General features: G+C 32.6%; 1 protein-coding gene across 7 annotated transcripts in view; it reads left to right on the top strand.

The window, feature by feature from the left end:
• LRBA (LPS responsive beige-like anchor protein) overlaps window positions 1-14,008 on the top strand; it is a 754,452-nt gene that overhangs the window by 71,514 nt on the left and 668,930 nt on the right. For all 7 annotated transcript variants that reach the window (XM_012552173.3, XM_023505940.2, XM_031943307.1 and 4 more), the window contains one exon: window positions 13,665-13,896. In XM_012552173.3, coding sequence (XP_012407627.1) covers window positions 13,665-13,896 — 232 coding nt within the window. The remainder of the gene's footprint in view (window positions 1-13,664; window positions 13,897-14,008) is intronic.

Below are 14,008 nucleotides of genomic sequence, written 5' to 3'. Positions count from 1 at the left end.
ACAAAGGTTACCTATAATAAGGATTAGAAAAAGTTTAAAATGCTTAGTATTTTTAAAAAATTGTCCACTTTATGTTAATATTATAGCAATGTAATGATGTAGCAGTTTAATAATTGAATTACTCTTTATTTCTTTTGTGTATGATTTAAAGAGAACAAGGCTTAACATACCTGTTAGACTACATCTTTTTGCCTTTTTCATTTGAAATTTGATATAGTTAGTCTTAAAATGACTTATAATTTTGTATTTTGTCATTTTTCATTTAATCTTTATTTTATTCATTCATTCATTTATTTACCTACTTACTCAGTTATTTATTTATTTATTTTTACTGAGGCAAATGCGTCACACAGCTAGGAAGTGCCTGAGAACAGATTTGAACTCAGGTCCTCCTGACTGCAAGGTTGCTGCTCTATCTACTGTGCCCTCTAGCTGCCATTTATTTTATTTTCAATTAAATATAAACAAAACATTTTAACATTCATTTTATAATCACATAAAACATTTTCATAATAACCATCATGCAAAAGAAAACACAGACCAAAATGTAGTGTTCTCTCTAAAATGTAATGTTCTCTGTTGAGGTTTTCTCGGGGTCTCTGGGAGCAGCCTTTGTTTCAGTTTAGTAATCATCACAAGTGCACCCAGGTGTTAAAGTCCAAATCTTTTATTATCTCTTTCAAAGTCCTATCTCTTCACTTTGGGCTCGGCCAGTTTTCTGGAGGCCTTCCGGAGTCTTGGTTTCAGTGGAGAAACGAAGGAGGGAGGAGAGCCTGCCGCCAAGGTGGTGTGAGATGGGATGAATCTGTCTGAGTCCAAGGGCTTGTGCTCCAGCCTTCAGCCTCCAGCCTTCTGTCCACTTGTCTCTCAAGCTCCCTGGCTGAGGCTTCTAGCATATATGCTCCACACTGAGTACAAACTAATCATTATATCACTAGGAAACCATTATTTGTTGTAGGATTAAACCAATGCTAAATTAGATTTAACATTGTCTCCTCAATTCCACTTAGTACCTGGTAAGCATCCTTTGTTTCAGGTTCAGAGTTCTGGCCCATAACACCAAAACCCAAGAATAATAAATTGAAAAAATATATTTATATTCATACTTCATGCAGTTTGTGACGTGTATTTTAGTATTGAGTATGTGTCTAATCTGTATAATCTTTGGAGAATAAAACATCTTCAGAATTTTCTAAGAAGAGGTAAGGAGGATATTGATGGAATCATAGGTTAGTTTTAAAATAATTTCACAATCTTTTTTTCAGTTCCTTCCAACAATTTTTTTTGGCCATAGGTTGCTGTAAAAATCTATTGAGCCATTTCCTAACAATTAAATTGGTGTTTTTTTACCTTTCAAAGTGATTTATATAAATTTTCTTATTTGATCTCACAATAACCCTGTGAAGTAAGTACTAAAAATGACATATTTTACAAAAAAGGAAATTGAAGCAGTATTTCCAGTTGCTTCTGAAACTGTTCATTTAATAATTTTTTTATGACACAATAATATTCCATTACATTCATATACCATAATTTCTTTACCTCTTCCTCATTAGGACACAGCTTTTTAATTTCTAGTTTTGGGCTAATATGAAAAGAGTAGCTATAAATATTTGTGTGTGCGTGTGTGTGTTATATATATATATATAGTTAACTGGATAAGTTCAGTTTAAAATATTTTAAACCTTCTATAACTATAAAAAGCTTTTTGATCAGATAATGACATCATCAGACCTGCACTTGAAAAATATCAATTAGGCAGATCTGGTTGTATGGTTTGGAAAGGGGAGACACTAGATACAGGGAAACTTAGGAAGCCATTGAAATAGTTTAGATGATAAAAACTTGATAAATGGAGAAAAGAAGATGGAATAAGAAAGTACATTTGACAAAGCATGGCAATTAACTGGATATGGCAAAAGTAGAATTAATAGGTAAGAATTGAGCATGGCATTTAAATGTGAGTTACTTAAGAGAATGGTCATGTTCTTAATAGGATTAAGAAAATTAGAAAGGTTTTGGTTTAAGGGAATTGTGCATTCTGTTTTAAACATGTAGAGTTGGAGATGACAATTAGAATTACAGATTGAGATGCTAAAAAACAGTTGGAAAAGCATAATTTGATTTCAATATAGATTTCCAAATATAGATATAAAAATTATTTGTATAAAGATGATAATTGAATTTATTAGAACTGATGAAATTATCAAATGAGAATACAGAAAGAAGAAAGAGAGGGTATGAGGGTGTAAATGTAGATTTCTTTTATACTTAAGGTTTTTTTTATTTTTGGTTAAAACACTGAAACATCTCCATTTTTTTAAAAAGACCTTTATCACAGGATCTTTTTGAAATTCATGATAGGATGATTGGTGTTCTGAAATCTAAGTAAGGTTATGATTTTGATTTAGAAGGAAAGAGGAAGAGATACTTAATGTGCATTAGAAAATATAGATTATTGAGAAGAGAATAATCAGCAGTGTCAGAGATTGCAGAGAGATCAAGAAAGATGAGATTGAAAAAAAATCATTTGGCAATTAAGAAATTATTGGTAATTTTGTAGACAATTTCACTTGAATGATGAGAGGATGCCAGACTAAAGATAATTTAGAAGAAAATGAAATGAGAGGAAGTATAAGAATCATTGTAGATGGCTTCCTTAAAAAGATTAACCACAAAAGGGAGAACAAAGTATTGGAGGGGATGGATAATTGATAAGTTTTTAATTTTGAGGGAGACATGAATGTGTTTTTAGTCAGTAAGCACACATCCTTTCAACATGAAGAAAACATATTGAGAAAACAGTTGATGGAGGGCACAGTCTGCTAGAAAAGATGGAGAACGATGGGATCATGTGTGCATGGGCGGGGGGGTTACCTTGGGAAAGAGAAGTGCTGCAGCCTGTCTTCATTTGAGTCACATAAAGAAGTCATTGACTTTAGAGAAAATTCCTTTGCAGCTGAGAAGAAAGGACTGGGGAGAAGCTTAAAGCAGTGAGAACAATTAGGAGGCAGTTTGAATAAATAATCTAATTAAGAAGTAATGAAGGGCTGAAGTGAGGGAGTTTCTGTTTAAATAAAAAGAGAAATCATACATACACATGTGTTAAATATACATGCATATATATATACATCCATATCCACAAGAAATTATTGTGGGCAATAAAGGCAATTGCCAAGCTTATTTGATACATATTGGTGAATTGAGGATGACTTTGAGATTGTTAATTTTGACGGTTTGAAGATCATTGTATTGTTGAAAAAAACTAAGTCTATCATAGTTGATCATCACATAACCTTGCTATTCCTATTTATAATATTCTCCTGGTTCTGCTTACTTTACTCAGCATCATTTCATGTCTTTTATGATCTCTTTGGAACACAGGTTCAGTAATTACATTGCTGGATCAAAGAGCACACACTATTTTTATAGCTCTTTGGACATAGAAAAGATAATTTTAAAATTACTGGACTTTCTGAAAGCCATAATAATAATAATAATAAAAGGCTAGATACATTCTAGAACCAGAGGACAAAATTGAAATTGAAATTATAATTTACCAATCACTTCTTGAAACAGATCCCAAGATGGAGACTCCCAGGAATATTATAGCCAAATTCCATAACTCCCAGATCATGGAGAAAATATTGCAAGAATCAGAAAGAAGCAATTAAAGTATGGTGGAGCTGCATAGAGGGTAAAGCAGGATTTAGTTAGCAGCTTCCATATTAAAAGATTGGTGAGTTTGAAATGTGATATTCTAAAGAACAAAGGAGCTAGGATTATAACCAAGAAAATCTATCTTGCTCTGCAGGAAAATAGGAGGGGATAAGACTATGAGAAGCAGGGAAGGTGTTAAAAGGGAAGGCATATTGGGAGAGTGGGTAGTTAGAAACAAAATACTTTTTGAGGAGGAACAACATGAAAGAAAAGAGAGAATAGAATAAACAAGGGGACATACGATTAGAAATAGTAATGTGTGAAAAGAATTTTGAGCAAGGTTTTCTGATAATGGCCTCATTTCTCAAATATATAGGTAACTGAGTCAAATTTATAAAAAATAAGAGCTATTCCTCAATTGATAAACAATCAAAAGCTAGGAATAGTTTTCAGACAAGGAATTAAACTATTTATAGTTATGTGAACTCACTATTGATTGGAGAAAGGCAAATTAAAACAATTCTGAGGCATTCTCTCATACCTTTAGATTGGCTAATAGATCAGAAAAGTAAAATGATATATGTTGGAGGGAATGTGGAAAAAATGAAACATTAGGGCATTGTTGGTTGAATCATAAACTGATTCAATCATTCTGTAAAGCAATTTGGAACTATATCCAAAAGGCTATAATATCATGCATAATCTTTGACCTAACTATTACTATGTATCTCAAAAGAGATTTTTTTGTCTTGGTAATAATAGTCTTTTACTTTAAAAATATTTGTAAAGATAGTTTTCAACCATCCTTGCAAAACTTTGTTTCAAACTTTCTCCTTCCCTTCCCCTAAGACAGCAAGAAATCCAATATATGTACAATTCTTCTATATATATTTGAATATTTATCATGCTACACAAGAAAAATCAGATAAAATGGGGAAAAAAAGAGAAAGAAAACAAAAAGTGAGCAAACAACAACAAAAAAGGTGAAAAAAACTATATTTTGATCTATATTCAGTTCCATTCTTCCTCTTTCTGGATACAGATGGCTCTCTCCATCTCCTGAATCACCTCATTGTTGAAAAAAGCCATGTCCATCAGAATTGATCATCATATAATCTTGTTGCTATCTATAATGTTCTCTTGGTTTTATTCACTACACTTAATATCAGTTCATGTAAGTTTCTCCAGGCCTTTCTGAAATCATCTTGCTGATTGTTTCTTATAGAACAATAATATTCCGTAACATTCATATGCTGTAACTTATTTAGCTGTTCTCCAATTGATGGGCATCCACTTAGTTTCCAGTTTCTTGCCACTACAAAAAGGGCTGCCACAGACATTTTTTGCACATATAAGTCCCTTTCCCTCCTTTAAAATCTCTTTGGGATATAAGCCCAGTAGAAACATTGATGGATCAAAGGGTATGCACAATTTGATAACCCTTTGGGCATAATTCCAAATAGTTCTTCAGAATGATCCGATCAATTCACAATTCCAACAACAATATATTAGTCTCTCAGTTTTCCCACACTCCTTTCAACATTTATCATTATTTTTAATTGTCATAGTAGTCAATTTGAGAGGCGTGTAGTGGTACCTCAGAGTTGTCTTAATTTGAATTTCTCTAATCAATAGTGATTTAAAGAATTTTTTAGAATGATTAGAAATGGTTTGAAAATTGCCTGTTTATATCCTTTGATCATTTATCAATTTGGAGAATATATCAAATTTTTATAAATTTGAGTCAATTCTCTATATATTTTAGAAATGAGGCCTTTATCAGAGCTCTTGCATGTAAAAAATTTCCCCCAGTTTTCTGCTTCCCTTCTAATCTTGTTAGCATTGGTTTTGTTTGTACAAAAACTTTTTAATTGAATATGATCAAAATCATCTATTTTGCATTCCATAATGTACTCTTAATTCATCTTTGGCCATAAATTCTTAACTTTTCCACAGATCTGAGAGGTAAACTATCCTTTGTTTTGCTGATTTTCTTATAGTATCACTCTTTATGTCTAAATCATGAACCCATTTCTACCTTATGTGGGTGTACGGTGTTAGGTTTGGGTAAATGCCTAGTTTCTGCCATACTAATTTTCAGTTTTCCCAGAAATTTTTTTCAAGTAGTGAGTCCTTATCCCAGAAACTGGGATCTTTGGGTTTATCAAACAGAAGATTACTATAATCATTGACTGTTGTATTTAGTGAACCTGATGAACTACTCTTGTTTCATAGCCAGACATGGTTTTGATGACTGCTGCTTTGTAGTATAGTTTTAAGTCTGGTACAGCTAGGCCACCTTCATTTGCATTTTTTTTCCATTAATTCCATTGAAATTTCAGATGAACTTTGTTGTTATTTTTTCTAGCTGTGTAAAGTAGTTTCTTGGCAGTTTAATTGGTATGGTACTGAATAAGTAGATTAATTTAAGTAAAATTTCATTTTTAATATATTAGCTTGGCTTACCCATAAGCTCTTGATAGTCTTCCAGTTGTTTAGATCTGATTTTATTTGTACAATAAGTATTTTATAATTGTGTTCATATAGTTTCTGACTTTTAGTCAGGTAGACTCCCCATATTTTATATTAGCTACAGTTATTTTAAATGGATTTTTTTCTTCGTATCGCTTTCTGTTGGACTTTGTTGGTAACATATAGTAATACTGATGATTTATGTGGATTTATTTTGTATCCTGCAATGTTGCTGAAGTTGTTAATTGTTTTTAATAGTTTTTTAGTTCATTTTCTAGGATTCTCTTGGTATGCCATCATATTATCTGCAAAGAATACCTATTCTATCTTACCTACTCTACATTACCTACTCTAATTCCTTTAATTTCTTTTTCTTCTTTTATTGCTAAAGCTAACATTTCAGATACTATATTGAATAGTAATAGTGATAGTGGGCAGCCTTGTTTTATCTCTGATCTTCTTATTGGGAATGCTTCTAGTTTTATTTCTATTACATATGGTGCTTGCTGATGGTTTTAAATAGATAATAATGATCATTTTAAGGAAAACTCCATTTATTCCTGTGTTCTCTAGTATTTCAATAAGAATGAGTGTTGGATTTTGTCAAATGCCTTTTCTGCATGTTTTGAGATAATTATATGATTTTTGTTAGTTTCGTGATTGATATAGTCAATTATACTAATAGTTTTCCTAATATTGAACCATCCTACATTCCTCATTTAAGTCCTACTTGGTCATGGTGTATATTCTGGTGATAACTTGATATAATCTCTTTGCTAATATTTTATTTAAATTTTTTGTATCAATATTCATTAGGTAATTTGATTTATAATTTTCTTTCTTTGTTTTGACCCTACTTAGTTTAGGTATCGGCACAACATATGTATCATAAAAAGAATTTGATAGGACTCTTCCTTTCCCTATTTTTCCAAGTAGTTTGTATAGTATTGGAATTAATTGCTTTTTAAATGTTTGGTAGAATTCACATGTAAATCCATCTGATTCTGGAGATTTTTTCTTAGGGAGTTTATTAATAGCTTGTTCAATTTTTTTTTCCTAAAATGGGACTATTTAAATAATTTGTTACCTCTGTTAATCTGGGCAATCTATATTTTTGTAAGCATTCATTTCACTTAGATTATCAGATTTATAGGCATTCATTTCAGCAAAATAACTTCTAATTATTGCTCTGATTTCATCTTCATTGATGGAAAATTCACCCTTTTCATTTTTGATACTAGTAATTTGATTTATTCTTTGCTTTTTCTATTCAAATGAACTAAAGGTTTATCTATTTTGTTGGTTTTTTCATAAAACCAACTTAGTTTTGCTTATTAGTTGAATAGTTTTCTTTGAATTTTATTAATCTTCCCTTTTATTTTCAGAATTTCAAATTTGGCATTTAATTGGAGTTTTTTAATTTGTTCTTTTTCTAGGTCTTTTAGTTGCATGTCCAGTTCATTAATCTTCTCTTTCTCTATTTTATTCAAATAAGCATATAGAGATATAAAATTTCCCCTAAGAACTGCTTTGACTGCAACCCATATATTTTGGTATGTTATCTCATTATTGTCCTTCTCTTGCATGAGATTATCCATCGATTCTATGATTTGTTGTTTCAGCCACTCATTCTTTAGGATTAGATTATTTAATTTCCAATTAATTTTTTGTCTTTTTTTCCATGGCCCTTTATTACAGGTAATTTTTATTGCATCACGATCTGAACAAAATGCATTTACCATTTTTGTCATTTTGAATTTGATTTTCAGATTTTTAATGCCCTAATACATGGGCTATTTTGTGTAAGTTTTATGTACTGCTAAGAAAAAAGTATATTTCTTTCTGTTGCCATTTACTTTTCTCCAAAGATCTATCATATCTAACTTTTCTAAAATTCTGTTTACCTCCTTAACTTCTTGTTTGTTTTGTGATTTATCTAGTTCTAATACAGTGAGTTTGAGATCTCATCCCTCTTCTCCCCTCTCCCCACTCCCTGATCATTTTGTTGTCTATTTCTTCTTGCAGCTCTCTTAACTTCTCTGGGAACTTGGATCCTATACCACTTGATGCATTTATGTTTAGTATTGATATTACTTCATTATCTATGGTACCTTTTAGCAAGATGTACTTTTCTTCCTTAGATCTATTTTTACTTTTGCTTTTAGGATCCCTACTCCTGTTTTTTTTTTTTTTTTTTTTTTTTTTAATTCACCTAAAACACAATAGATTCTTCTCCAGGCTTTTACCTTTACTCTGTATGGATTACTCTGTTTTAAGAGTGTTTCTTTTAAACAATATATATATATTTTTAAATCCAGTCTGCTATCTGCTTCTGTTTTATGGGATAATTCATCTCCTTCATATTCACAGTTAAAATTACTAACTTTGTATTTCTAGCCATCTTATTTTCCCTAAGTTGTACTTTTCCTTTCCTTTCCCCTTTTCCCTAAAGCCCAGTGTTTTGCTTCTAACCACTACCTCCCTCAAACAGCCTTTTCATAGCCTTTTCCCCCTTTCTTAATCCTTTCCCATCTACTTTTGTTCTCCCTTCTTATAGCTTTCCCCTTTCCTTTCCCTTTTGGTCTCCTGCAGAGTGAGACAATTTTCCTTATGAAACTAAATGTCTGATATTCTCTCTTTGAGCCAAATCTAGTGCAATTAAGACATTGCTCATTGCTCATCTCCCTCCCTTCTTTCCCTCAATTGTAATAGGTTTTTTGGCCTCTTCATGAGATATAATTTATCCCATTTTACCTTTCCTTTCCTCTTCCAATACAATCCCTTTTCCACTTCTAATTTCTTTTTTATACCATCATTAAAGTCAAATTAAACATTATACACTGTAGAGAACCAGAACTCTGGAGAAGTATACTTGAAACAAGGTGTTAACTCGGTGGAATTGATGAGATGATGGTTCTCTAGTTCACATATATACTTAGTATGGTGATATGATGGTTCTTTAAGTTCATACATAATCAGTATGTTGTAATGATGTAATTACAATAAGGTATATAAGGGTTAAAAAGGACTGGAAGATAGATACTCTATCTTTGACCATCCTTTCATGTCTCTCATGTTTCCTGCACTAAGATCAAGACTGAGCCAGAATAAAGACCCTAGACGCTATTCTTGACCATTCTCATGGTGTCTGTCCTGCCTTCATCACTTCTCCACGAAGATCAAGGATTCGGGCTGATCCTGAAATCCTCCAGAAACCTAGCCTGAACATTACAACACCCTCTCAAGTATACCCCTGGCAGAGATGCAGTTCTCAAAATTTAAACAAATCATTTTCCCATATAGGGATGTAAACATTTTAACCTTTTAAAAACATAAGGGTTTTTTAAAAAAATCTTTATGTATTTATGATTCTCTTGAGTTCTGTATTTGAAGGTCAGATTTTTCTGTTCAGATTTGGGTTTTTTCATCAAAAATAAATGAAAATCCCTTATTTCATTGAATGTCCATCTTGTCCCCCGAAAGATGATGCTTAATTTTGCTGAATAATTGATTTTTAAGGGCAGTCTAAGTTCCTTTGCCCTCCAGAATATCATTCCAGACCCTTCAATCCTTTAAAGTGGAAGCTGCTAGGTCCTGCGTAATTCTGATTGTGGCTCATCAATATTTGAATTGTTTCCTTCTGGCTGCTTGAATTGTTTTCTTCTTGACCTGATAATTCTGGAATTTAGGTATAATATTCCTTGAAGTTTTCATTTTGGGGTCTCCTTCAGGAGATGATTGATGGATTCTTTCAATGGCTATTTTACCCTCTAGTTTCTAGGACATTAGCACAGTTTTCCTTCATTTCTTGAAAGATGTTGTCTAGCTTTTTTTTTCATCATGGTTTTCAGGTAGTCTAATAATTCTTAGATTCTCTCTCCTGGATTTATTTTCCAGGTCAATTGTTTTTCTAATGAGGTAGTTTACATTTTATTCTATTTTCTTTTTTCTTTTTGGTTTTGTTTAACTGATTTTTGATGTCTCATTGAGTCTTTCACTTCCATTTATTCTAATTTTACAAATTCTGTTTTTCATATAGTTTTCTTTTTCCACTTCACCAAACCTATTTTTTAAGGAATGATTTCCTTCAGACAATTTCTGCATTTCTTTTTCCAGAGCAGTCTTTTCTTTTCTCAATTTTTCATCTAACTCTCTTTTAATTCTTCCAAGAGAGCCTGGTGAGATGGAGACCAATATATATCAGTTTTGGGGACTTATCTGGAGATGATTTGCCGTTAGTGTCCTTAGGGTTTGAGATCTTCATAAAAGCTCTCTATTGTCGGAGCTCTTTTGGCTTTTGTGCTCATTTTTAAAGGTTGAGGTCTGCTCTTAGGACAAAGGGGAGATTGTTCCAAGCTGCCTCTTCAGATGATAGCAGCTTTAAGCTGTCCTGGGATGAGTGCTACAGGTTTCCTTCCTGTGCTGAATGGGCATGGCCAAGTCTCACTTGTTATGCTGGAGTTCAGGGGCTCACTATTTGCCTTCTGTAATTGAGTCGTATCACAGCTAGTCTATTGATCTACTGGCTTCTGTATCAGGATAGGGTAGCAAATGCTACAATCCTCCCAGTAGATTTCCCCCAGCACATGGAAGCCTCTTTGCAGTGGGCTGCCCCCTTTTTCTGTTTTCCTTCTCCTTTCTCCCTCTCTCCCCAATTGAGATAGACCTTTCCTGAAGATTTTTCAGAATGTCATCTGCTAGAAATTTTTTACACTCCAAATATTTGGGTGTTCTGTTGCTCCAAAACCATTGAGAGGTTTGATCTGATGTTTTTCTGAGGGAAACCAGGAAGTACTCAAAAAGCTGTCCACTCTTTGCCATTTTGGCTCCCCCTCTCTCCCTCTCCCCCCCCCCCCGAGAATTTTTAAAAAGAAAAATAAATGAGTATGCAAAGGAGAAAGAATCCAGTCACATAAAAGTTACTGTGCAAATAGGGAAGACTTGGGTTCATCTTCAGAAGAGGATGCTAAAGTTAAAAAAAAAAAAAAAAAAAAAAAAAAGCTTCTCCTTCCCCAAAGAGTAACAATACCTGCACAAAAAAAATTCATAAAAAATCAAACAAGAGAGATAGAGCAAAAACAAAAAGAAAAATCCAAGAAACCAAAACATTATGAATAGAAAGTCAACCAACTAGAAAAGAAAATCCAGAATCTTAAGGAAGAAACTGACTCGTTTAAAATTAGAATTGGAAAAGCCAGCAAAGTTGTAAGAGAGCAAGAAATAATAAAATATAAAGAACAAAAAAATAGAAAAGAATGTGAGATTTCTCATAAGAACAGCCGATCTGGAGAACAGATCAGGAAGAGAAAACATAAGAATAATTGGATTACCTGAAAGCTATGAGGGAAAATGAATTTTGATATAATAATACAAGAAATAATTTTTTAAAAATTGTCCTGAACAAGAGAGAAAAGTAGAAATAGAAAGAATATATCAATCATTAACTGAAAAAGAGCAAAACATATTGGAGCATCATTGTTAAATTATGAGACCCCCTGATCCACAAGAAAATTTTACAAACAACAACAACAACAAAACCCACCAAAATTAATTCAGATATGTTGGAGCTACAGTTAGAATTACACAAGACCTATCAGTGGTCTTACAATAAAAAACTGCAGTTCTTGCAATACTTCATAAATATGATCCAAAGAATTAGGATTGCAGCTAAAAGTATTATATTCAGCAAAATTAAGCATAATCTTGAACATAAACAAAAAAAGTCACTTAGCAAATTATCAGATTTTCTTGTAAAAAATCTTGAACTTAATAGAAAATTTGACATATAAGGGTCAAGAGAAATAAAAGATAAACATCAGACATTTCAAGGGATTCCAAAAAGAATATTCTTTATGTTTCATACATGGAAATATAAAACATATATCTTTGTCATTGGTAATTGGGTAGTTCAAAAGAGACTGGTGTAGGAGCTGAGTAAGAAGTGATTCTAAAAAGCAAAACTGTGTTTAAAAAAAGTGAAGTAATAGTTATGTGAATGAGGTGCAGGAACTGACATTGAGGAATGAGATGGGCAAGGAGAGCTTTTAGTCCTGAAATGCTACTCACGTTGCAGTGGGTTAATGAGGGAACAATAGAAGGGTATAAAACTCTCAAATTTATATAGAAATAAGATGGGGGGGGGGGGAGAGAGGAATAGGTAGGATAAAGTGGAGTATAGAAGGGTGTGTGAATTTAAGAGAATGGGATGACATATACATTAATTGGAGTGGGGTAAAGAGTGAGGGAAATGATAGTTAGACATAAGGGAGAGATTCTTAGTGAAGTGGGAAGCACTAGCAAAACAAACCAGCTGGTAGAAGTAAAATAGAAGAATGAGCAGGGATAGAAAAGGAAATATACATAAACATAGTAACAATGAACAGGAGTGAAATTCATTGGAAAAAATAGGTAGAGGGTAGTAATCATTGATCTTGGACCAAGTCAAAGTTTAAAAAGATTCAGTGAGAGAAATCTACTTTATATGTCAGCCATATTAATTTTGTTTTAGACTGGTTCAAAACAATTAGATAGTGTAACGTTGAAATATTGTTGTAGCATAGGAAATGATGCATTGGTGGATTCAGAAAAATATGAAAAGATTTGGAGTTAAGAAAAATGAAGTTATCTTCCATCAGAGAAACAGAATAGACAAGTATAATATATTGCATAGATGGACATAAATATATGTTTATTATAGGTATCTACATATGTGTATGTATAGATGCTTATGTATATATATGGGTATCTGTATATATCTATGTATACGTAAATAAATCTGTGTTTAATTGTAGCCTGCTTGGGGGAGGAGAGTGGGAGGATGGAAAAGGTGGAAAAAAAAGTAAAATGTACTCAGCAGAAAACAAAAGAATAGTTATAAGGAAGTAAAAAAAAGATAGGCAGTTCTGAATACAATGTGTTCTATTATATATAGTTTCTTGAAATAGAAATTTGTTACATTTTGAATCCTTTACTAAATGTTTAAAGCCATTTGAAAAAGCTAGTACAAAGAGAAAAGTTGAAAACGAGATAGGGAAAGGGCTTGGGGGAAGGGGAAGAAAAAGGAGAGGGGAGGAGGGGGGAGGGAAAGAAAAAGAGAGAGGGAGAGAGAAGTGGGGACGGGGAGAGACAGAAGTAGAGACAGTGAAAATAGATTGAGGTTGCAATCTGCTATAGTATATAATAAAGGTTTAGCCTTGACCATTGCCTTCATTTATCTTTTGCTATTGTAGCTTTTCTTAAAATTTCCACTTTAAAGTATCTTTTTTCCTAAGTATAAAACCCCCTTATTTTCTTTAGTAGCTTGTTATTTTCAAATTTTAATGAGTTTTTCTTTCTTTAAAAAGTTCTCTTAACTATTTGCTGCAGCTATTGTCTAGTTTCCCCCCCCAGATTTCTGATAGAAAATGAAATAGATGAATGTACTCATTTACCAGAAAGGTAGAGAGAATTAACACACACTTGTGTGTGCTGGGTGTGTGTGTGTGTATGTTTATCTATAGTAAATGCCTTTTGTTTTTTTCCCTTTTTGGAAGCTGGTTGGTGGACAATTTGATTTGGAAATGAACTTTATCATCCAAGAAGGGGAAAGTATTATTTGCATGGTGGATCTTTTGGATAAGTGTGATATTACTTGCCAAGCAGAAGTATGGAGCATGTTTACTGCCATTCTGAAAAAGAGTATAAGAAATCTTCAGGCCTGTACCGAAGTAGGTCTTGTTGAACAAGTGCTCAGGAGAATTGACAAAGTTGACAATATGATCGCAGGTATGACTTTCTCTGCCAGCAGAATATTTTTAAGAAATAAAATAGATATTTAAAATAATTTTTCCAATTCTTTTTATGTTTAATTGCTTAAAAAGTAAGTTCATTGAAGTTG

The sequence above is a fragment of the Sarcophilus harrisii genome, chromosome 6 (genome assembly GCF_902635505.1).
Source record: "Sarcophilus harrisii chromosome 6, mSarHar1.11, whole genome shotgun sequence".
In the NCBI taxonomy this organism is placed as follows: domain Eukaryota; kingdom Metazoa; phylum Chordata; class Mammalia; order Dasyuromorphia; family Dasyuridae; genus Sarcophilus; species Sarcophilus harrisii.
Note: the sequence above shows the minus strand (reverse complement) of the source record. Positions and strands in the feature narration are given on the sequence as shown.